Below are 25972 nucleotides of genomic sequence, written 5' to 3'. Positions count from 1 at the left end.
TCATTAGAGATTAGAGTACAACACTTGCTGCTGAGCACCCAGCTTCCAGAAGTTGCCATTTTAGCATATGAAGGTTTGCTTTCTAAGTGCATAACTTTAACATAAGGCCTGGGTTCTCTGTACCTAGTGAGCTGTGAGGCTCTCCTGCCCCACAATTCATGTGCTCTCTATAATCCTGGTTGACGTTATTATCTCTGATCTTAACAATAAAAATGGGGAATCTGGAGAGCAGAGAATTTCCATTCCCCTATGCTGGAGTTAAACTTTAAAAGAGTGTATCTACTCTCAAGAGCTCAATGCAAAGGCCAGGATGAAGTTACATGATAATCTGGCTTTTTACGAGGCCAAGTAGTCCCCCTCAACATGATCATGGAAGACCAAAGGATACACCTAGGTTCAGATTATAATAATCACCCAGCACCACCTGAATGTATTATCCATAAAGATATATGAAATAATAAAGGTTAGATATACATATATTTATCTTAGTAACCTGAGGGCTAAAAAAGTTTGGAATACAATTCTTCTTCTCAAAAGAGGTCCATCTTTAAGAAAGGGACCAAAAAAGACAGAGTTCGTTTTACATAAAATATGAGTAAAGTGTGTTGGGAACAGAAGGTGGCTTCTTCAGCTCTTTCTACAATGTCCCTCTCCTTGACAAGGATTGGCAATCTGCTGAACCATGATAAACTTTTTGGGGGCAGCGGGAAGAAGGGGAAATAGAGGCAAAGTAAGTGACGGGTCAAAGGCAAGAAGGTTGAGCAATGGTCCTCAAACCAAAGAGTCCTCTATGTAGGCCCTCTCATCTTTGAGTCTGAGTTCAAGCTCTTCAGCTGACACAGAAATAGGCCTGGTAGTAAGTGGTTAGCATTCTGAGGTATGAGGATCCCTGGTAAATTCAGCAGCATGTGGTTTTTGGAAACCAGCCCACAAGATAAGAACACTGCAACCAAGCTCCTAACTAATACTGCTATTTAACCACTGTCTGAAAGAGAAAGGAAAGAAAAAAAAAATCCCCAATACATTGGGAGGTTGTAAGCTTCATTTAAGGTGGTCCAAATAATCTAATTTACCTTAGGGTTTCTTAAAAGAACCCTCATTTAGTAATCATTTCTCTTATTAAAGGCACTTTCAATGAAGTAATTGGAAAGGAGTACAATTTAACTGCAGTGAAAGCAAGATTAATTCCTCAGAACACCTGGGGAGACAGGCGCTGAATGGGGCCCTTCCAGTGAATTCAATGGGCAAGACAGTCTTGAGCACTTCAACAGATGCACACCCAGAAAAAAGTATGCCCTGAAAACACTGGTATTTTTCCCTTAATTTTCCAGCTGTTTCTATGTATAACTCTGTAAAGAGATCACACTACTTGATTGATTTTCAAGACACTGGCCCTAACTCTTCCCACACACAGCTGTGCCCAGCAAAATTAGCAAACAGCTAGTCCTACTGGGAAGAAAAAAAAATGAATGAAATCAAGTCGAGCCAAGTTTCCTGACAGCACAGGGATCTGTACTTGCCCAGATAATGCCACGATCAATTGCTGGACTTATAGCAACTGAATGGACTGTGTGGCCCCTACCACTTATAAAACATACTTTTCAATAGGCAAGATTGTTTCTCTAAATATTAATTGTGGGGCATTTTTCCCCTTTTTCTCTCTCCTAAACATTTCTTATTGATCTCAGGCTTCAAAAAATTAGGTAAGTCAGAATGATAAAAATTACATAGCAAGGGTTGAGAAAGAGTGAAGGGCTAATATCTGCCTATGAGCGTGAGTTGAGGATGTTGATCCTTCATATCATACTCCCAACCAGAGAACAAATACAAAAATAAACATACCATGTTATACATAATACAAAGTGTAAATCTACAAACACAAGTGTACTAATTAGAGTTGTTCCTCAGAAGCACAGTTCCCTCCAGTCCCTCAAAGAGCAGGAGGAATGGGGACGGGATGGTTTTCATTACGCCTTTTCAGGTCTTAAAAAAAGTTTGTGATAACAGTCTCAGTAGCGCAAACAATTTCATGTGAAACCAGAAGCTGTAAAAATAAATTACTTTTGAAGACATGTGGGTTCCTCTGTCTGCAGCTCAGAACTCATCGTGTCGTACTAAGGCCTCACCAAAATCTGTGGCCTGGCTGCCCACAAATAAATCATACTTGTCAACAATCTCCTCCTTGGTAAGCTTGCCATCCTGAAATCAGAGAGAAGAGTGGATTGAGGCAAAATAGATTTCCCATTCCAAATTTAGAAACACTGTATAGAACAAAAGGGGTAGTCAGGATTTAAGATTCTAATCCCATTAAATTAAATGGGAACTTAACCCTCATCCCTGACCCCCTCCACATACACACAGAGGAAAGAAAATAGCAATTAATACATTTTTCTTATTAAGTTAAACTGGAGGGATGGAAATAATATAGCTCCATAACCTAATGCTAGACATACGTCAAGCAAGATGTGGAACATCTCCTCCGTATAGGTACCAGACAGGAAGAGCTGGGTAAAATAAAGTGAATCAAGTCATTGCCTCACAGGAACATCTGCTAACACCCTCACATAGTCCTCATCCCCACTACACTCTAGCCACCAATCAGACTGCAGACACAACCCCAAATGAAGGCTGAGACACTCATCTCAAAAACTATCTAGGACAGATTCCCAAGATTTGACCTTGTGAGTTTCTTTTTCTCACATGGCTCAGGACGTAGCACTTGGCTACTTTAAGTGACTGAAGTAAGAACTCTATAAACAGACCAACCCTTATAAAGGCTCGATGCTAAGACACTGTATAGACAGAAGACTAGCCTAGATAGGAGAAATGTTCAGAATACAAACCCCCCCCATCTATAGATTTTCAGCTCACTCTAGGCAGAGAATTCAAATCGCTGAAAAGGTGACAGGGCTTAGTAATAATACCACTCTTTTAATAAACCAAATGCCTCAGATAATTGATCAAGGACAATTTTAACAGGCTCCAGAGGAAAGCTGATTTACAATCTAACTACTAAGAATTTAGTTTTAAAAAGCATATTTAAGAAGGAAATGACCAACTTTGAGTAGGCAAAATGTGCCTATAATAGGTAAAAGAAAAAAAAAAATAATGAGGAAAAAAAAAGCAGGGAAAATTTCTTGAGGATCCAAAGATAACAGATGACGCATGCTGGGCACAGGCTACGCACATAGGCTCTTTTCTGAAGCCAAATGCCTCCAATGGTGTGAACACTGGGCAAAGGGATTTCTAAGACAAGATCGGATAGCTAGCACTGCCCTGTAAGTTTTTAATCGCCAACTTAAGATTTGCAGCAGACTTAGACTAATTAAGACTTTACATGCTCCATGTACCTCAACAGCAATGTTTTAGGTAATCCCCTAGAAAAAGACTTTGATCACTGCTAGGTTGTCTGGGCCTGGCCGGACTTACCTTGTTCTGGTCTGATTCATAGACTAGGTGCCTGGCTTCTGCCTCTGCATGATCATAGTCTGAGGGCAGGATCCAGTCTTTGGTCTCTTCCTTGTCCATCTTCCCATCACGGTTCTTATCTCGAAACTCCACAAATTGTTCTCTTTCTGTCTTTACCCATTCTGGCTCATCAACATTTCCATCATGGCTGTACATGTCACCTGCATGCACAGACACACATGATATAAAAGGTGAGTTTGTTTTTTCCCCCAAGACTGTCACATGCTAATCTAGCTTAACTTATTCCCCATCTGGAACGTAGTAGCAGTTACAAGGCTATTTTATAGGTCAGAGAGGCCTTAGAAATCAAGGCATTTTCCCAAGGTTTAATTAGTATTTCCAGCTACTGATTTTGAGTTAATGAGTCCAGAGTCCTTGGCCCTTAAAAAATGAAAAAGGGAGATGACTAACATCCAGAAAGATAAAGGCTAACTTTCAAAAGATAAGTTGTTTCCTACATTCTATTTCAATCCAAGGCAACTAGTTAAACCTGACTACTGGTATTAGAAAGGTGTTATTTTAAATCCTCAAGAAAACTTGAGAAGTGTAGACTAGAAGCTCAAACTGTCTACCAACCAATTACTAAGGATACTTCAAAACGTATTTCTAAAAATGATGGGTATATTCTTATATAGCCACGTCATTATCACATTTCACAAAATCAATTTTTTGGCATTCCTGAATACTCAGTCCAAATCTTAATTTTCTATTATCTTCTAAAGTTAGTTTGTTCAAATTACTCATATGAATGGTGGTGGCTAAGAAATTGTTATTGTACCTGAATTTTACTAGATTTAAGAGTTAAGGTACTTTATTTACAACCAACAGAGATTATTCTTTACAACTGTTTAAACTTCTATTTAAATACTGTAGATACCAATTTTAAAATGTGTAATAAAATATTGTTTGTCAAAATTCTTTTAGGGGTGCCTGGGTGGCTCAGTCAGTTAAGTGTTCGGCTTCAGCTCAGGCCGTGATCTCACAGTTCGTGGGTTCAAGCCCTGCATCGGGTTCTGTGCTGATGGTTAGCTCAGAGCCTGGAGCCTGCTTCAGATTCTGTGTCTCCCTCTCTCTCTGACCCTCCCCTGCTCATGCTGTCTCTCTCTCTCTCAGAAATAAATTGAAAAAAAATTAAAAAATTAAAAAAAATTCTTTTAGAATTATGTGAATGAAAAAGTCTGAAGACTCCCGAGGTATACATCCAAGTCAGTGTATGTGCACTGGATGCAAGGTAGGGGAACATGCCTTGTATACGTCTAAATAGTTTCTAGCAGTTCTAGGCAAAGGTAGCTACTTAGTTGTGGTAAAGATTGTATATGTAGGAACCCACAAAATGGAGAGTGCTCCAGCAGACGGCCCAAGCCACAAAACTGAACACAAGTCAGCCTGCACTTAAGGAAACACCATACTGCCAAGGAAATTTAACACAGACCAGTCACAATCCTCCAACTCAGATTTGGTTAGTTTACCTGACCCTAGAAAATAGGACCTGCTACTCAGTCACACTGTTTCTATGCTGCTTTTTCTAATGCTCCAGAAAACTCGGCTCTTGCCCCAAATCCCTTGGGAAGAGAGCGGCCCTACTTGTTAGGCACTGCACTCCCCAGACCACGGACTGTTTTCCCTTGAATCAAGGATGAACTCATTACTAAAGTGTATTATTGTCACTTGACAGTTGGTACTGTCATTTTCCTGAACTTGAGGGCTAAGATTAGAACTACTTCTGTTTTAAACAAAGGAGGTACTAGTACCTCAGGACAGGACTTGCCTGTTTTTTTCTATGCTACAGCACATTCAGAAAATGTAGTATTTGTATGATGCACTGGGCCAGTGCCCTGCCTTAGCTGTCCTGTGTGTTACTTTTATAGTACACATATGGGGAAATTCTGAATTAGAGAGGGAATAAATATGTTTTTAAACATTTAAAAAAAATTTTTTTTAATATTTCTTTTAATGTTTATTTTTGAGAGAGGGAGGGAGACACAGAATCTGAAGCAGGCTCCAGGCTCTGAGCTGAGAGCCAGCCACCCAGGGGTAAATTATTTCTATGGGCAAACACAGTTCTACAACTTCTCACCTTCTTCTAGGAAAAACAGTAGAAAGAGACTTACCAATATACTCTTCCAGGTCAATGAAACCATCAGCATTCTTATCTATATCCTCCATTGTTTCCTGGACAAAAGAGAGTAAGAAGAGACTATTAAAGTCCGTACCTAGACTTTAATTATTCCAGGTTTAGGCAATTATTTATCACTCATTAAAAGCACACACGAACGTGTGGGTGTAGTTACAGTGTCGGGGTGGCTTAGTCAGTTAAAGTGCCTGACTTTGGCTCAGATCATAACCTCACGGTTCGTTAGTTCGAATCCCACATTGGGCTCTGCGCTGACAGCTTGGAGCCTGGAGCCTGCTTTGGATTCTGTGTCTCCCTCTCTCTCTGCCCTCCCCTGCTCACACTCAACCTCTGTCTCTCTCAAAAATAATAAATAAGCATTAAAAAAATGATAAAAACACACATGTACACGTGTGGGTATGGTTAAAGCATAGGAAGTTGCTGTTTTCCTAGCAGAAAAAAAGGTAAAATATTAACTATTTTTTATGCTTCAACCCAAAATAACTAGGAATCTTCTCAGAGGAACACTGGCACTATTTAATAATGACCTATCCCACCAAGCCCATAATGATGTGGAATAGCCCTAGTCATGCCGAAGTCATTCTAATATGACCAATAGGTCTATAACTATAGTCTACCTTTCATGTTTACAAAACTAAAGTCCACAGCTTATGTTTTACTTCTGTGAGAATTCTTCAATTATTACTGTTATTAGAGTCTGATCACTGGTTATGGGATTTTTTTTTTTAATGTTTATTTTTGAGAGAGAGACAGAGAGAGAGAGAGGAAGGGAGGGAGGGAGGGACATGAGCAGGCAAGAGGCAAAGAGAAAGAGGAATAGAGGATCCAAAGAGAGCCCCATACAGGGCTTAAACTCTCCAACTGTGAGATAGTGACCTGAGCTGAAACTGGACATTTAACTGACTGAACCACACAGGTGTCCCAGTTATGGGATGTTAAGATTAGGATATTCCTAGGACACCTGGGTGGCTCAGTCAATTAGGCGTCCAACTTTGGCTCAGGTCATGATCTTGAGGACTATGGGGTCATGCCCTTCATCAGGCTCTGTGCTGACAGCTCAGGGCCTGCTTCAGATTCTGTGTCTCCCTCTCTCTCTGCCGCTTTCCCACTCACTCTGGGTCTTTTCAAAATAATAAATAAACATTTATAAAAAAAAGGACTTTCCTGGAGCACCTGGCTGGCTCAGTCATTAGAGCATGGGATTCTTGATCTCGGGGTCATTGAGTTCAAGCCCTACAATGGAGCTTAGAGCTTACCTAAAAATAAGTCATTCTTCCAAATATAGGGAAAGGCTTAAGAGAAAAGATAGTGTAAACAACAAAAAGAGAAACTGAGTTTCTGTTGAGAATCACTGCTCTCCACAGACCTGTACTACTATGTCTTTCATGTAGTCATACTCCTCAGGGTGCAGGAAAGCTGTGAATTCTTCCTTTGTGGCAATAAGGTCTCCATCCTTGTCTGCCATTTTAAACCTCCGCTCATCTCTAACCATCATTTGTTTATAGTTAAATCCATCATCAGGGTCTGGATCATCTAGAAGACAAAACATTTAGGCCAAATCTTAACAGACTTCCACAAAACATGAAAATGTATGGGCTGAGGAATCAGTTTTCAAGAAGGACAAACCAAGCAATGAAGAAACAACCTAAATCCCCAGGTAAAATTGTAACAGTGTGAAAAAACATTCAGTTTTGGTCATCAAAGTCAGGTCCAAGTTGAATGAAAATGTTTGCCATCTAACATGGAACCCTGACTTCTTGGCTATGTAATCTATGTAATGCCTCACTATTTTTGGTGTTAAGGCTACTAAAGGGTTTGACTTTCTAGTTATATCTGAAAAGCAGTGGTAATTCTAAAGTCATACTATTTGAATTTGAATCCTAACTCTACCCACCTCCTAGCTGTGTGGCTGTGGACAAGTAACTTAACTGTGCTCCAATCTACTCATCTGTAAAATGGAGGTGATAATGGTGCATGTCTCATAGGACTGCTATAAGGGTAAATGAGCAAATAACTAGGTGTTTAGAATAGTGCCTGGCGTATAGTTGGCTTTCAATAAATGTTAGCTATTGCTATTTTTATTAAACATTCGAATCCCACTGAGAATCTAGATATCAAAGGCTTTCTATCTCATATTAAGGTCACTTTGATTCAAGCCTACAGCATTATTATCCTTTGAAAAGTCAGGTTACTTTTTTCAGCCAACTCAAACTGTCTACCAAGAATTATAGGTACTGTTTGCCACCCCTTTCCCTCAACTACGTAAGATTCTAGGATGCAAAACTAACCTAGAGTTATACAGAATAGGTTGCCTAGGGATAGGGAAGGTAAGCATGATTATAAAGGCACACGAGGAAATTTTTTAGGGCGATGAATATATTCATTTATCTTGACTGTAAGGATGGGTTCACTGGTATATACCTATGTCAAAACTCATTAACTGTGCATTTTAAATATGTGCAGTGTACTACATCCAATTATACCTTAATAAAGCTGTTACAAAAAGCAAACATTAGATTACAACCAAATTGAATCTGGACCTATCCATGTGTTATGATGTTGAACTATATATATATATATATATATATATATATATGCAGTAGTTATTTAGTCTCTTGAAGAATGAAATTCAGCTCTTTAAGTTGAAGGAGTTATCTGTAGGAAAAAGCCCAAAATAAATGAACAAAAAAATCTTTTCAATCTGCTGTGTGGACCAAAAGATAGCACGTGAAGATATCATGAAATGTAAAAGACTCCACATTTAAACTAAAACAATTGTTCCTAGAACATACTGATTAAATAAAGATACGGCACTAGTTTTATAAAAAGACCCACAGGGTCCCTTTAACAATAGCACCACACTGCTGACTTTTAATACCAAAGTTCAGTCCTTCCATACTTTAAGCACAGTTTGGAAAACAAAAACAAACTACCACTCTATTTTGAAAGTGGGGCAGTTTGAAACCTCATTCTTTGTTGACTGTCAAAATTCAGTAAGACGGAGGGGCGCCTGGGTGGCTTAGTCGGTTAAGCGTCCGACTTTCGCTTAGGTCATGATCTCGCGGTTCGTGGGTTCGAGCCCCGCGTCGGCCTCTGTGCTGACTGCCAGCTCAGAGCCTGGAGCCTATTTCAGAGTCTGTATCTCCCTCTCTCTCTGACCCTCCCCTGCTCACACTGTCTCTCTCTCTCTCCTAGAAATAAAGAATAAAAAATAAAATAAAAAAAAAATTCAGTAAGACGGCTTACTGAATTGTGAGTATACATGATACTCAAAATCATAATAGGTTGAAGATGGAGAATTTAAGGAAAAGACACCCACTGTTTAAAGATACTAAGTCATCTAAACAAAGAAAGTTTCAGTACCAACTGTGTAACAAAAATAAGAAAGACAGCAGAAGACAACTTACACAATAAGACTAGATTCTTAACTAAGAGCCCTTCTCTCCATCTCAGGGTAACATGTGGTGACTGGAATCAAGCAGCCCGATAACATGCACACAAATGATAAAATATTTTTAATAACTAAATTCATGTGTTTGCTGTCACTGCTTGGAGTGCCACATCTATCCTAAGTACTGTGCTAGGCAGCCTGCAGTTTCAAATAGGCTTTTGATCTAGTTTTGGCATAGCCAGTATGGATCTCAGTATTCCATATTTTACTTGTAGCAGAGACAGTGTTAACCTTCCTTTTGTGGAAAGCAGATTCATTAGGACAGATTTTAATTAAAAGCTAATATGACTTACACCTGAACTCAAAGATTAAATCAAGAACATACTCTCACAAAAAAACCCCGCAGCACTTCTGTAAGCCACCTCCTTACCCTAGTGCTATCCACCCACATGCCTCCAGGGAAAGATGCCTTATAAAGATATTGCTTCTCTAGCCAGTGCTTCAGCTTATTCAGTCTTAAGTAGAAATACCCATTACATTGAATCATTTGACCTGAGAGAGCAAAAGAGCTCTCAACAGATTTTTATGTACATAATCATACAAAGAGTTTAAAATTCATTTTGGGTAGCAAGTGCGTGCCTAGGTCTCTGAACTGAAATTTATTAACACACCATTCTGTTTAGATCACCAATAGCCTAGCCTTTGCTCTATATTTGTAAGTCCGAATGAATCAGGAGGGTGCTGGGTCTTAGCCAGAAAGCAAGAAGCACGGGTGCCTCTCCATCTGCACTGACTTCTTAATACACATGTTCTTAATTGGGTGAAGGATATGTTTGGTTCTTGGCTAAGTGTCAAGCATGAAGAGAGATTGCCACTTTAGTCTTAGCAATGAGAACAAGCTCAATACAGAAATAAAAGTCTCTTCACTAGAAATGCATGCAGTCCTGTAATTAACACAGACAGCTGGCTATCCAGTGGGGGAAACAGACCATTATACACTCACTGCTTGTTAATCAGTGGTGGAGAATGCCTGCTTTAATCCAGAAATTTGCCTAATTTCTAGGATAAAAATGTAAGAAGTAACATTTATACATTCTTATCTCAAATTGTAACCACAAAGAGGAATCACATAACAAAAACACCCTAATCATCAACTCAGTAAGACTGCCACCTCTCATTCAGCAACAGGCAAGTGTGATAAGTAATAGAAGATTACTAACAGGTGGCCCAAGCATACAAGCTACCAAATCAACAGAAAGCAATCACATTTATTTGCCTTGAAGCATGTGCATAGCAGGCTGACAAACTCATGTGCCAGAGAAAACAAATGGGAAATTTTCATTTCTAAACCTCAGTTAGCAGACATACTAAAAGTTAAATTTTATCCAGGAAAGGTATTTGATCTTTATTTTATTATGGAAAGTCAGTAATTTTCCTATTCTCACCAGTTATAAAGGAATCTAGTTTGAATTTCAGGGTCACCACTTTAATGTGACCATGTCAAGAGATATTTCAAAGTCTCTTGCTTTGCATTATTGAAACAACACAGCCTTTTAGAGGAGATCTGCCCCCAAAATGGTCTGAGAGAACACAGAAAGAAAAATTGCTAAAATATTATCTGAAATGCTAAAGATGTAGAAGATACCAGACCTTACAAAACTAGAATACTTAATATACACATTTAAAGTTAATAAGATTAAGGTAAATCAGTTCATAGCATTTGGACTATTTTTAAAGAGCACAATTTCGTCCTTTCCTTCACTGTGTGACCCATTTGTTTCTTTGACTCAAGACCATGGTCTCTATCAGGCTGACACCTTGCCCCTTACCCAAGTAAGTGCCATAAGTCACGTTTCTGTACTCATCCCAGGAGATTAAGCCGTCTTGATTCATATCAAACTCGTGCCATTGGTTTTCAACATTGTCATATATGTATTTCTTCTGGGCGTGCTTAATCCAGGATTTCAGCTCCCCCTCCGTCACAAACCCATCTTTATCCACGTCTATTTTATCTACAATCATTCTACAAGACAAAATAGTTACGTTTCAAGGTGCCAGCTCCACAAGGCTTTTTCCCCCAGATAGTAGGGACCTACCTAAAACGTAGCCGTAGGTGGCATTTTTATACTCCTCCCAGGAAACGAGGCCGTCCTCATTGAGGTCATGCCCCTTCCACTGTCGCTCTACATCCTCGTAAATCCAGCGCTTTTGTGCAAACTTAATCCAGTCTTTGAGCTCATCCACAGTGACAAACCCGTCCTTGTCGCCATCTATTTTACTTACAATCTTTCTGTAGAAAATGCAGAGAAATCCAGCAAGAGGTTAAAAGGACACAAGGCTCTAGACTTAGCCAGGTGTGTGCTGTGACCACAGGTGTTGCCTAGGGCTAAAGCATGGACATAAAAATTGTCTCCAAAAAAACCTTCCAGACAGGCAACTGAAAATATTTCTCTTAAGTGGACTGTTACTGGTAATGAGCCATCTAGACGAGGCAAGCACAGTCCATGGCTGGTGCACTTACATGCAAAGGCAAACCCAGTCTCATCCTTTCAGGGGCGAGGTTACAGCCAATGGTCAGAATCCAGAAGTGAATATCCATTCCTATCTGGGTTCTCCATTCTTTGTATCAAACAACATGCAAATCTTGTTTTATTAATATGGAACGCTTCACAAATTTGCACGCCATCCTTTGTGAAGGGGCCAAGTTAATCTCCGTATCATTCCAATTTTAGTCTATGTGCTGCCGAAGCAAGCACAACACGCAAATCTTTATGCTTTTATTGCTTTTAGAACAATCTAAATTTCTTGGTAAATAATCACAAATCACTGATAGGGTTTTCAAAAAATTCAAAAATTTAAACCAGACTTAAAAAAAAAAACCAGCTGCTTAAAAAAAAATAACACTTTTGTTAAAAATGTAAGATATCAAAGATAGTTCTGAGATCACTTATACCTCAAGTCAAGATTATTAAAAAACAAAAGCCAAAAAACCAAAACCCAAACACATACATAAAAAAACACCCCAAAAACCAAAAAGAAAAAAAAAAAAAAACCACAGGTACACGAAGACAAAAGGATAGACACATGCTTCTTATAAAAAATAGCTAACAGCTAATTATATACTATGTTGATTTGGACTTTCACATAGAACCACAAAAACAGAGAACTCAGAGGAAATGATGTGGTAAGAATGTCCACCCCTGACATACATGAGATTATGAGACTGTTAGTAAGTTGAGAGGGTGAGAATACATATGATAAAGCAAAACTACAAAGCTAAAGAATGAATATACTTTGCCCTTCATGTGCTTTTCTTCCAGGCTTGGCATCTCAGTTTAACTTAAGAATTTCAAAATATGTGCATGATATGAAAATCCCTAAAGATACAACCACTCACTTATAGAGACTAAGACAACCTATGAAAAGTCAACCCAAGTAAGTGGCCCAGTTTGAAATGGGAGCTTCAAATCAAGATATCCAAGAGAAGTGAAACCTTCGCATACTCCTATGCTCTATTATTTGCAGGACTGAAAAAGACTGTCACTTGGTAGCAAATAATGTCTTTTCCTAGTCTGCATTCATTTTATGAATACAACATTGGAAAGTGATTAAAATCACAGACTACTAGTGACACTATGAAAAGAGATTCATCTTGATATTGGTATGTTGTTAGCCTTAACTGGCTAGTACTTAAACTCTATAATTTAACAAGCATACTCCTTCAGGAAATGTATAATCTTAGAGCTTTTATGCTCAAGTGTTAATAGAATAGGTAAAAGAGTAAAAAAAACTTTCTCTTAAATACCCTCCTCTATCTGCATGGACATGAAAGGTTTTTTGCAATTTTAACCCTGGAGTTTTAAAAAAATATCAACACATTAAGTTACACTGGTATTAAAAACTTTTGCATTATCTTTAATAGGACCTAGTTTATGTCCAAATGGTACTGACTACCAAGAATGCTACTGTACCATTAAGAAAAAAAGGGTAAGGCATCAGAATGCCTGCCATTCTCAAATGAAAATTTTAAACTACTATAAACAGCCTAAAGTGGGTCACTCAGATAAATATCATTCCGATAAACACAGGACTGCTCAGAATGGGCTTTTGTTAATGAAGTTGGCTGAATCCCATTCTATTTATTCCAACCAAAATACCTCAGATGGTTTAACGCAGAGGTTGGCAAACTTTTTCCGAAAAGGGACTGATAAATATTTTTGATTTTGTGGCCCACATATGGTTTGTCACATATGTCTATATTTCAATAACCATTTAAAAATATAAAAGCCATTCTTATCTTGCTGGCCATCTAGCCTGCAGGCAGCTGTGAAAATACACTGGAAATGGGTATGTCCTCTTTTAGGCACAAGCTCTAAACTCTGGTCTCTAAAAGGCTGTGCACATTTATGAAGCTAATGGTGTTGTTTTCCTGTGACCTGACAGATGTAGTTATGATGTCATCAAATAAGCATTTATTCCAGGGTAGACACAATGCACGTAGCGGACCTGGTTATTTCTCCTAAGAAGTAACACATGCCTCTACTTTTTTTAAGAGTCAAAAAGCAAATTCTTTGTTTTTTTTAATGAACCTGCATTAGTAAGTAGATTCTAGGAGAGTTCATAATATTCCTGAAATTTTCAGCATGCAAAATTTTATATATCCCTATGTGAACTGTTCTGAGGAAGAGTCTTTTGGTTTCCTTAGACTCTCAAAGGGGTTGGCCTGTGACCTAAAAAAGGATGACGAGCTGCTCTAGTTCATTTCCAAAGCAAATATATCAAGTGTGAGAACCTTTTAATATTCAGGATCACCGCCTCAAACAAATAAACCCTCATTTGAAGGACACCTAAACGAAACCTAGGTATATTTAAGATCACTTTGGGTGAGTGTGGGTGAATACACACATAAGAAAACATGTTCTATTTGTCAATATTCTTAAGAAAAAAGGGAAATTATATTAAATTGTTTTAAAATGTTTTTAGATATTACTAAAGATTTAAAAACAGTAGTGAATTTTTGCCAACTACAGGTATAAACAGTGACCTCTCTATCACTTGCTTTCAATATAGATGGAAAAGAGGAGGAGAGTTTGTTGTTCCCAACCTCTGGTATACAGTCACCTACCAAAACAATGTTTAAAATGCCACAGTGAATAAGCTTTAAAAAAAAACAAAAGTTCATCTGGAATCCTTGCTTACAATAGTGCATTACCTCATTTGTCATTACCTCCAAAATTTAGGAGAAGCAAATAGTACTCGTTCATACATTCTATAAAAGATATGATTTTAACCATCTTATTCTAACCAAATAAGATTATGTGTTGAATTTTTGTTATTTACTGATGACAAAAAAGGAACATTCTCTCTACGGAAAACTGCTAGCAGAGCTATTCCACCACCTATATAGAGCCAGGACACACTCAGTAACACCAAGTCTAAAGGCCCTTCATTATTTAAGAGTAATTCTGTGAAGAGCCATGTATAGACCCAAATATGGGTCAAACATGCACATTATTAATAGGTGAGACATGAAGACTAAGAACACTCTCATGCACCCCTATTTTTGGCCCAAATGTTAGCATAGTTATAAGATTAAAATTAAAAGTAAGCGTAGTCTCTTAAAATTAGAAAAGCAACTAACAGAAGACTGACTAATGTTATTTGTTTTTGCGGCCTATTTTCAAATGAGATAGTTTCTCATTCTACATAGCAAAATCTTTTGGGTATTTCTGAAGTATCACCCAAAACAAACACTATAATGTCTCCTAATCATAGCACTATCCACAATGGCAAAATACTTTTGGAAATTCCTATGTGGTACAACTTTCCAAACAAATCTCTTGAATATAGTTCAGAAAGTTACACCAATGATGCTCATTAAGGAGAAAATGTTCACTAAATTAACCTGCATTTTCTTGGGGGCATCCCACTTTGGTTCAGGTCCTGATCAGGTCTGTGAATTTGAGCCCTGTGTCGGTCCCTGCTGTTAGCGGCAGAGCCTGCTTAAGATCCTCTGTCCCCAACCCCTCTCAAAAACAACCTGCATTTCCTTAAAAAACAAAAAAAAACAAGGCTTCAGAAGAGCCAAAAACAAAAACTACCAAAACAAACAAACAAAACATTCTCAGATGCTCAGAAATGATCAACTGGTATACCATCAAATCAACTTTCCAGGTAAAAAGATGCCTGCTGAGAGCTACAGGACCCAACTATGACCCAGCTGTCATTGAAACAGCAAATAATACTCTGACATTAAGACCATTACTTATTACAATCTTCTAAAAGGCAAGGTTGGTTTGCTTTTGTTTTTGATTAAGCAAATATCTGAGACTGAAAACAAAGAATGAAGGATATTCTCAGAAATCATCAATTTTATAGAAATTAGCCTACGGGTATCATTTGCAGTTTATTATCCACTCAAAGGCTTGGCTTGGGGCACAATGAATAGGTCACAGATCATTTTTAAAAATTAAAAGCATCAGGGATGAGAAGCCTCCCATGTAATGTGCCTCTAGGAACAAGATGCAATTCAATCTGGGTCCTGTAGCATTTGGTACTTTATGCAAAAATGACTTTGCTTTGTAGAATGAGGTAAAAAACATTATTCAGTGGAGAAATGTATGAAAGCAAGCAATTAACTAAGTTTTAGTGGTAGCAATTCTGTGGCTAGCTTTCAGAAGATGTAGTTCAAAACAGCTTTACTGGGTTGCCAAGCCAAAAGAGAAAAAAAGAATGAGCTGGCTTATAAAGAAATGTTGTTACTTTAGCCCCTTGAGAGCTGGCACCTTACCCAAGCCTTTCCTTGCTTTCTTCTGGTGTCAGCTGATCAAAGGTCTTTGCCTCTTCAGCACCCAAGAAGGCATCATGGTCATAATCAAAACTCTGAGCATCATTGTGAACTTTGTCGCTGAGTTGAGGCTCATGGTGTACACGGTCTTTCTTTTCTGTGGGCTTGCTCAAAGCAAAGGCTGTGCACAAGGACAGGCACATAAGAAACTGTCGCAGGTCCATGATAATCAGATCCTAAAGAAAAACAAAGGTTAATTAATTCCAGAAGCAGTGTGCTTTGTAATTAAACAAGAAATTAAAAGCTCACATCCAGTTATTAATTTGCTATCACCTGAAATATTATTACTTAATCCACAAAATAAGAATGGTAGAATATCAGACTTTCCAATTTTATGGTAAGAAATTTTCACCAGTTTCCTTCATTTGACTGGAAGCTGACAAGGAATCAGTTAAAATACCCACCTTGTAAGTAGGCCCCCTTTAAAAAACACCAAAGTAGAATATTAATCTCTTTAAAAAGTGAAAGGACCAACATTTAAATTCAAATTTACTTACTGACTCCCAACAACTTTACTTTTCGTGCTACATCAGAAGTCTGGTCTTTAAACCTGGCTGGTTATTAGGATTACCTAAGAAGCTTTAAAACAAACTCCCCCAATTGAATTAGAATCTTTAAAGTTGAATAAATGCATCTGCAGTTTTCAATGCTTCTCAGGTGAGTCTGATAATCATTAGATTAGGAACCATGAACTATTTGAGCAGCGTCCTTCTCCTATATATAGCACCAAGTTGTCTCCCATTATCCATGCTCAATCTCAAATCATCTTCAAAGATCAAAGCATTCAGACGGTACAGTGATGGATAACAACTGCTTTAGCATTCCTTACACTGTGTTTCCAAACTTGCCCAGGCATAAAGACCGCCTGGAGTGCTGTTCAAGTACAGGTTTCCAGGTCCTACTCCATACAGTCAGAATCTCAACAGTCACAGGTGATTCTAATGAACAAGCATAAGACTGGTACACTTTATTGAAAAAATGATTAAAAATTACAGAGAAGCTGCAGGATGCTAACTTATTTAGCACACTCTACAGATACCCCTCAGTACTGTCTAGAGAGGTTACAGTCTTAGAAAAAAAAAACCATAAAATTAAAATCAGAAGGAAAGATTTTCCCAATTTTCATATTTTAACTAATCTTTCACCAGTAGAACATGGATTCTGAATGCTTTCCCCCCTGTAGTAAGTTTTTGTAAATTCACGTAATCTCTTACTCATTTCCGTTTGTGATTAGCGGTTCCCTTACTGGATAGATAGGTGGTTATTAGGCATGAAGTTTGTTGTGGGTTGAACTGTATATCCTCCTAAAAAGACGTGCTGAAGTCCTGACCCTGGTACCCACAAACGTGACCTTATTTGGAAACAGTATCTTTACAGAGGTAATTACGTTTAAAATGAGGTCATTTGGATTAGGGTGGGCTCTAATCCAATGACTGATATGCTTATAAAAGGAGGGAAGTTTCGACAGACAGAGAAGAGAATGCCAAGTTATGGAAAGAGGCAGAGATTGGAATGATGCATCTGCCAGTCAAGGATTCCTGGCAACCCCAGAGACTAGTTAGAGGGAGGGAAGCATCCTCCCTTGGAGCCTAAAGACAGAGAGTATATGGCTCTGCCAAGACTCTGATTTCTGATTTCTAGCCTCTACAGCTAGGAGAGAATACCTGAACTTTTAAGCCACCCAGTTTGTGGTAATTTTTTACAGTAGTCCTAGAAAAGTAACAAGAGGCTCACTATACAGAAGGTCACTGCATCACATGAAACTTAAACACATTACCTTATCCTAATTTGCAGATTAAACTAGCCAGACTTCACTTTCCCCAGGATGTCACTAGTGGAACCATCTAGTCCAAGGGCTCATAATTTTTATGTAAATATTTTTGAAAACATGAAAATTCTTTCAGCATAACTTAACTCAGTGGGGCTCTCAATCCAGACTGACTGCACGCTAGTATCACCCAAAGACCTTTAAGAAAATATGACCACTAAGTCCCACCCCTATTAATATTTTTAAAAGGCAGCCAGGTTGTGAACCACTATTTTAACTAACCTCTCAAACAGCCATAGTGATATCTTAAGAAATCTGACCTGAACTTATACTTAATATAAAGAAACTGCATATATCTGATCCTGCCTCAAAACTCTGAGAACTAGAATGAGCTGCTCCAGGGCTAAAGAAATTAAATATGCCAACAGATTAGACATATTTCAATGTATCTTTTTCTTGTAACCAAATAGCAGTTAAATGAAGTTACATTGTATTACCTTGGATTTAGAGTTCTTTAAAAAAATTTTTTTTTAGTTTTTAAAAATTATTTTTAGGGAGGGAGAGGTTTTTTGTTTGTTTTTAGAGAGAGAGGGAGAGAGTGAGTGTGCACGTGGGAGAGGGACAGAGAGGGAGAGAGAGAATCCCAAGCAGGATTCCACATTCAGCATGAAGCCCAGGAACCCATAGCGGGCTCAAGACCCTGTGATCAGGCTGAGCCAAAAACAAAGAGAACACTTAACCGACTCGGCCACCAGGAACCCCTAGAATCCTTTGGATTCAATAAACTAAAAAATGTTTACCACAGCCATTGGTAAGCATGTTATACAAAGATTCCTTAAAAGCAGAAGAAAAGCGAATAGAAAAATATGTTTAATCCCAATGCAACCTAGAGAGCTGATTATACAAAAGAAAAACCGGAGGCCTCCATGAATAACTTTCAGCCTGTAAATGCATACAAGGACACCGTATCCCACATCTGAGACAGCAGCACACTGGAGAAGGGTGAGAAATAAGGTCCTGAAATGGCAGAGGAGGATTTGTCAATGTAAAGTGCTGTATAAGAAAGTTCTGTAGAATAAATAAGAATGGAAGGCAGTCACTCCCCCGAATATCCATTCTCCAAAGTAAAAGTACTCTCACTTGATGGTTATTAAGACTGATGAAACCCTGCAGTGCTTGGGTGACTCGGTCAGTTAAGCCTCTAACTTTGGCTCAGGTCATGATCTTGTGATTTGCGAGTTCAAGCCCCATGTTGGACTCTGCTGACAGCTCAGAGTCTGGAATCTCCTTTGGATTCTGTGTCTCCCTCTCTCCCTCTCTGCACTCCCGCCACCCACACTCTCTCACTCAAAAATACACATAAAAAAAAAAAAAAGACTGATGAAAACCCATGAGAAGAAGCAATGTGAAAGAACAAGAGACTCAGAGAAACGGGAAGAAGGTGGTACTTAAGCAGTTTCCACCAATGTTAGAACTCAGATAAGCTTTTTTCTCAAAGCTTACTGCATTCTGTTCCATGCTATTCCATTAAAACACCCAAATTTGTATACAAAGGCACTGGCACAAAGATTTTAACATTGACAGTTTATAATGATAAAAAAAAAGGAAAACTAAACCACAGAACTAGTAAATACATACTAAATCTGTATTATGGAACAGTACACAAAGGTTAAAAAGAATGAGGTAGATCAGTCTGCACTGAAATGGAAAATTCACTGACATGTTAAGTTGAACAACAAAAAAGCAAGTTGCAAATCAATGTCAAGATCTCATTTATGTAAAAAGAAAAAACCAAACAGCCTCCCAGATTGTTTATATTTGTATAAAATATAACACATATGCACAAAAATGGCATGGAAGGATAAACATCTGTAAACAGTGGTAACCCCCAGGCTCAAGGAAGAAGAGATGGGGTGGCGTGATGAGGTTGGCTTGGGGTAAACTTTAATATTGTACTCTGTTGCCTATATTTTGTAAATGAGTACACATTCACGTGTATTATCTGTATTATATATTTTTTAGATTTATTGGAGGGGGGTAGTGAGGGACATAAAGAGCCCTGCACTGTCAGGCAGGGCTCAAACTCAAGAACCGTGAGATCATGACCTGAACAGAAATCAAGAGTTGGATGCTTAACCGACTCAACCACCCAGGCACCCCTCTGTGTATTTTTTAAACAATATTATAAAAACTCTTTTCAGTATTAGTTGGAACGTCAACATTTTCAAGACGTTTCTGTAGAATGAAAAAAGGAAATTGAAGAAAAAACTATTCTTAAGACATAAAGTCTTTTCAGAGTAAAACATGCCATTCTAGATAACACTTCAGCATACCCTTCAATAATTCAACTGATCAATCAAATCTGTGAACAGGAAAGAGAAAATTAGATATTTAGTGGCTTTCTTAAATGCCAAAGTGAGTATGCCTTTATCTTAGGGCAAAATAAAACTTCCATCTTAAACTAGAAACAAATCTTTAGACCAACAAAACTCTTCCAAGACAAAGAACAAATTTCTGTTGTTATTTTGTGACATATCCAAACAATATCTAGAGGTTTACAAAATCAAGTAAAATCAAGTCACTGCAACAGAAGATTTTCCTTATGCCTATTAATACAGAAATTTCACATTTAGAAAAACTTTATAAATGACTAATTATATTCCCAGAATAAAATACCCTAAAAATTCTGACATAACACCCTAACAACTCCTGTAAACCCCAAATGTTACAATATGAACTTAGCTTATTGCTAAGCTCATTACCAAGGCCTGGAAAAGATACATGCAAAGTTTTGATACATGTAACAGAGAAATGTAACTGATTCACTGCGATTTAGATGGAAAACAACAAATCAAGTTTCAGGCTTTACTTTTTTTTTTTTTTTTTAAGTTTATTTATTTATTTTGAGACAGAGAGCCCACACACACAGGCACACAAGTAGTGGAGGGATGGAGAGAGAGAGAATCCCAAGCAGGCTCCATGCTGTCAGCGCAGATCCTGATGCAGGACTTGAACCCACGAACCCAGGAGATCATGACCAGAGCTGAAACCAAGAGTCGATGCTTAAAGGACTGAGCCATCCAGGCACCCCATCAGGCTTGACATCTTTATAAGAAGAAGAAGAGAAGAATTCCAGAGTAAAAGTCAAGAGCTCCTGTTTTATCATCTATCCAACTTCTTCCTTTCCCGCTCTCAACTAACCTTCCAATCCCACTCCTCTAAAGGTTCCTTCCTCTATTCTGTCAATCAATACTTCTCAGGTCTCCAAAATCTAAAATCAGTCTTGCCCAGACCTTGCTATTCATTCAGGCTTGCCCTTCCCTTTCCTTCACCCACAGGATTGTCTCTACTGCTATCTCTGCTTCCTCACTACCTACTGCCACCCTGAAATCTAGCTTTCTATCTACCACTGATGAAACTGCTTACAACAGTAATCAAAGACCACTTGATGGACAAACCCAATGGTCCTACCTTCATCTCTCTGTAGTGGGCAACGAAAAGCCCTGCACTTTATATATATATATATATATATATATATATATATTTTAAATATACACTCTCTGTGCCCACATATATCAACTCCTGGTTATTAGAAACTTTAACAAAGGCCTCTTGTTCTATGAATATAGATACTTAAAAAAGACTACTAAATTTATCTAAATCCATATAGCATATAAAAAATGTTCAAGTGGAAACAAAGACTATCCCCCAAGACAAAGGATATTTTACGTGGGAAGATGTGAGAACAGTACAACTTTTCACACAAGGTATTTGAAGAACGGTATTAGTGCAGTTATTTCTGAAACATCTCTTTTCAACCAAACTGAAACCAAATGATAGGAAACTAAATGGCCCTTTTTTTCCTTCGCTCTTCACTATAGCTACACATCAATGGATAACAAGATATCAGGAAAACTTAAACGAAGGACTTACTTGTATGAATTTTTACCACGTGATCTAGAAGGTAAATCAATGGTTGTGCAAAAAGCATCTCCCCATCTATTTCTCAAGTTACCTATAAGTTTTTTCCTTCTAAAATTCTGTCCTTCCCTCACCAAGGGTAACAGCTAATATTTTTCTTAAAGTAAAAAAAAAAAAAAAAAAAAAAAAATCTGGACCGGTACTGTTCAGGACAATAGTTACTAGTCACATGCGGCTGCTATGCACTGGAACTGTGGCTAGTGTGAATTAAGATGTGATAAAGTGTTAATAGAAAGAAGGTATTTTGTAGGTACTGGACTTAAATTATTAAATTAACTTAAACTGCTTTAAAATTTCAGGTGAAATGTATTCATGTGACTTGTACTCTATTTCTATTGGGTAGTGCCACGTTAGAGTCACAAACTAAATAGAACAGAAAAATACCAAGTAACTATCATCGTTTTGAAGTATGTCACCAATAATGGTCTTTTGCAAAGTTATTCTCATGAATTGCTCCAGTTAATTTAGAAGGAGAAAACATTAGTATCATAAGCTTGAATTTTTTCAATAACAAAGATTAGCCTGAATAATCCATTTATTTTAGCCATTCAAAATTTTCCTTGAAAGCTCTAATTCTTGCCATTTTCCTTCCTTCCCAGTCATCGGTCACAGAACACTTAAATTGCTTCAGGGAAATTTAGATATCTGGATTAAATACAACTTCTCAAGAACATTAGCACTGAGTGATCCCACAGATATTCTGGTTGATCAAAGACCCATTGCTCAAAGTTAACAAGTGGGAGAAATGGGTGTGGTAATAAAATTCCAGTTCTCTGAGCTGGATATTCAGCAAAAAAGGCAATCCTAAGTGACTACTTCAATTTTGGACTGGAGGAACAGACTGGGCCTATAATAAGGCCCAGGTTATGAAATCTAGAAATTAAAGCTATCTGGTAATCTGACACTCTTTACTTACAACTTTAGTACAAGTACCACCAATGGATTATCACATTAAAGGAATAATGTCATCCTTCATGATCTGATAAAAGTTATGATAATGACAAGCCATTTACTCAATGTTTCTCTGGTGATGATCAAATTTAGATTAGTTCATTAACACCTATTTTATTTTATATTTGAGAGAGAGACAGAGAACGAACAGGGGAAAGGCAGAGAGATGGAGACAGAATCCGAAGCAGGCTCCAGGCTCTAAGCTGTCAGCATAGAGTCAGACTCCGGGCTCGAACTCAGGAGCAGTGAGGTCATGACCTGAATTCAGACGGTCAATTGACTGAGCCACCCAGGTGCCCCAACACCTCTTGATTAAATTATTTAGGGTATTGAGAGCACACATTTCTAAGACAGCTGAGAACAGAAAACTGCAAAATTTGTCTATAGAAGAACAGCTTTAGGAATGACATGCTTCATGAACTCTATATCCAAAGCAATCTAGTACAAACTTAACATTGCTTTGGCTACAGAGAAAATTTTTAAGAAAAAAATTCCAGGACATTCTGGGAGAAAAAAGTTTCCTTTGGGGATGATGAAACTCTAAAACATAATTAATTGCCACAGGAATGCTTTGCAAAATTGCCACAGGAACTTTGTTTTCTACTTGTAATTTTGCCATACATGTTTCACATGCATAGAGTCCTTGAGAATTTGGTAGTTATTTTAGCTCAACCTCCCTTCTGTGCCAAATGTCTATAAATAATTTTAAAGTCCTAGATAAAAAGATCTATCTACTATGATTACTCCAGCTGGATGTAATCTGTACCCATTACTCTCAACTTTTATAAAATTTGTACCGCTCCACAATAGATCGTAGGCTACTATAAGTTGTCTCCTTAGCTCCCCTATAGATACTATATTTTAACTTTTTTTTTTCTTTTTCTTTTTTTATGTTTATTTCTAGGAGAGAGAGAGAGAGAGAGAGAGCGCGAGCAGGGGAGGGTCAGAGAGAGAGGGAGTCACAGACTGAAACAGGCTCCAGGCTCCGAGCTGACAGTCAGCACAGAGCCCGACGCGGGGCTCGAACCCACAAACTGCGAGATCATGACCTAAGCAAAAGTCGGACGCTTAACCGACTAAGCCACCCAGGCGCCCCTATTTTAACTTTTTTAAATGTTTTGTTTATTTTTGAGAGAGAGACAGAGTGTAAGTGGAGGAAGAGGAGACACAGAACCTGACGCAGGCTCCAGGCTCTGAGCTGTCAGCACAGAACCTGACGCAGGGCTCGACCCAAGGACCGTGAGATGATGTCCTGGGCCCAAGCCAAGCGAAGTCAGACACTTCACTGATTAAGCTACCCCAGGTGCTCCTAGATACTACCCATTTAAAAGGCAGGACTCGCAGCTAACAGAAACTAGTATCTTTCTACAGTCCCTAATACAGTGTCTTGCACTTTTTATATACCAATACATTTTACTGGGTTAGCTGTACAATACTTGGCAGAAATGCAGTTCCTGACTGCTCCCAAACCCCAATTCCCCTTACCGGATCTGGCCATCAGAAAAGGGTCATTTCAGCTGTTTTAACTCTAATACATAAATTACAACATCAATGACACCCATATTTAAGAATTCAGAGAGGATCTAGGATGTTATGGCCTCATATCTCCAATGTCTATGCCTGGCTACACCTCTGTCTTTCTAACACCCCTGGGACACCCATGTTATAGAAAAGTTGTGTTAATATTAATTACTGATCTCCTATACTGGTGCAATGTAAATAAAATGCCACCAATAAGTATCTTCTGACACATGAATGAATGGAAGCAAACAATTATATTGAGAATGATGAATTGATTTCAAAGCTGTAAGTAACTGAGTACCATCCACTCAGGCATACCCAATTAATTCATCTTTATCTGTTCATGGGCCTCCTCGTTGTAATCCTCAAAAAAAATCCTATTGGACACCCCAAATCATTGTAAAACTCAGACAAGGTATAGGAAACCTATCCTCTACACACAATTACAAGTTACAGGTTTGTACTGTGAATGTGTTCAGTGATGGCCATCGTTTGTCACTTGGTTAACTAAATTTACTGAATGAGGTCAGACATGCATTTGTGGTGTGTCTTCCGTTCTAGGGCAAAAAAAAAAATTTTTATGGGAAGTTGCACGGTCTCCACTTCCCAGTTATAAAACCATATTAGAAGCAACCTTATTCCCAATTCATTAACGTTGACTTTATGGCTCCTGCCGGCAGGAAGTGAATGCAGTTCAACTCTCAGACATCATTCCAGTAATTTATACACTTAGTAATTGAGATCAAGGGCCCTAAAATTTTAGCAAGAGACCCAGAAAACTTCTGCCTTGACGCAAAAGCTGCTTTCAAAACTATCAACCACCGACTATGCTCTTAAACAGGGCAGCTGTAGGGAATTAAGTTTACTGCTGAACACAAGATGCCAAAAAACAGAACTAGGGTCCGGACCTATGAGCAACAAAACAAGGTAAAAATACAATCCCCTAATAAAGGTTTATTTTTTTTTATAAAATTTTTTTTAATGTTTTATTTATTTCTAGGAGAGAGAGAGACAGCGTGAGCAGGGGAGGGTCAGAGAGAGAGGGAGTCACAGATTGAAACAGGCTCCAGGCTCTGAGCCGGCCAGTCAGCACAGAGCCCGACGCGGGGCTCGAACCCACAAACCGTGAGATCATGACCTAAGTGAAAGTCGGACGCTTAACCGACTAAGCCACCCAGGCGCCCCCCCAATAAAGGTTTTAAAACTCTTTTCTGTCGCTGACAGAACCATGCAGCCAAACAGGAGGCTCTCGAAATAGTCGGCTTTTTTTTAAAATTACACCAAGTTTTATTTTAAATCACAAAGTGTCTCCCCGCCCCGTTTCTACACCCTCGAAGTCGGTGAACACAACTTTCTTGGCAGACGCACCCTCCTCTCGGGATGTGGCCTTGGGGCTGGAGGACACAGGTAGGCCGGGCAGCGGGAGGTGGCAGAGAACTGTTACAATACTACTACTCCACTGCCCTCCGACCTTCAGTAGGCAAACACGAATGACCCTCTAGTCCGAGGGACTCAGTGAGAGACGCGACCCAAGGACGGAGGACGTGGCAAGGCAGGCACAAAACAGGACCCCACACAACGCAAAGCCGGGAGCCGGAGTTGGCCGAGACCCAGGCCCCTTCCCAGAGCGCGCGGGAGTGCGAGCGGCGGCCTTCAATTCAGACTGCGCGCTGCGGGACCGGGGGTCGCGAGCAGGCTCAAGGCCCGTAACTCCGCGTTAGCAGAAACAGGGGCCCCGAACGAAGGGTACCCATGCCGCGTCGAGAGAGAGGACCGAAACAGAGCGAAAAATGGAGACGGTGCGGAAGGACCGAGGGCCACGGCACCTACCTTTCCTCTTAGTACCCACAGCCAAGGTTGCCGCGGCCGCCGCTCACCCACCGGCTCCGCTCACGCGCGCAAGCACCGCCC

General features: G+C 38.9%; 1 protein-coding gene and 1 non-coding gene across 3 annotated transcripts; both read right to left on the bottom strand.

Annotated features, from left to right (window-relative positions):
* Nucleotides 1-184: 184 nt before the first annotated feature.
* Nucleotides 185-25972, bottom strand: CALU (calumenin). Of its 2 annotated transcripts, none has more exons than XM_039243409.1 (7): nucleotides 25892-25972; nucleotides 15784-16016; nucleotides 11090-11283; nucleotides 6969-7135; nucleotides 5580-5640; nucleotides 3430-3629; nucleotides 185-2199 (listed from the first exon to the last, which is right to left on the bottom strand). In XM_039243409.1, the coding sequence occupies exons 2-7, from the start codon at nucleotides 16002-16004 to the stop codon at nucleotides 2095-2097; spliced, it is 948 nt and encodes a 315-aa protein (XP_039099340.1). In that variant the 5' UTR covers nucleotides 16005-16016; nucleotides 25892-25972; the 3' UTR covers nucleotides 185-2094. The 2 variants fall into 2 exon arrangements, with proteins under 2 accessions (XP_039099340.1, XP_039099348.1); XM_039243417.1 differs by lacking the exon at nucleotides 11090-11283 and adding an exon at nucleotides 10823-11016.
* Nucleotides 11645-11749, bottom strand: LOC120239684. Its single transcript, XR_005530485.1, has one exon. It is a non-coding gene; the product is annotated as a U6 spliceosomal RNA (small nuclear RNA).

Source organism: Hyaena hyaena, unplaced genomic scaffold (assembly GCF_003009895.1).
Source record: "Hyaena hyaena isolate Hyena2069 unplaced genomic scaffold, ASM300989v1 scaffold_8, whole genome shotgun sequence".
Taxonomy (NCBI): Eukaryota; Metazoa; Chordata; class Mammalia; order Carnivora; family Hyaenidae; genus Hyaena; species Hyaena hyaena.
The sequence above is the reverse complement of the archived record's forward strand: the minus strand, read 5'-3'. Positions and strand labels throughout refer to the sequence as shown.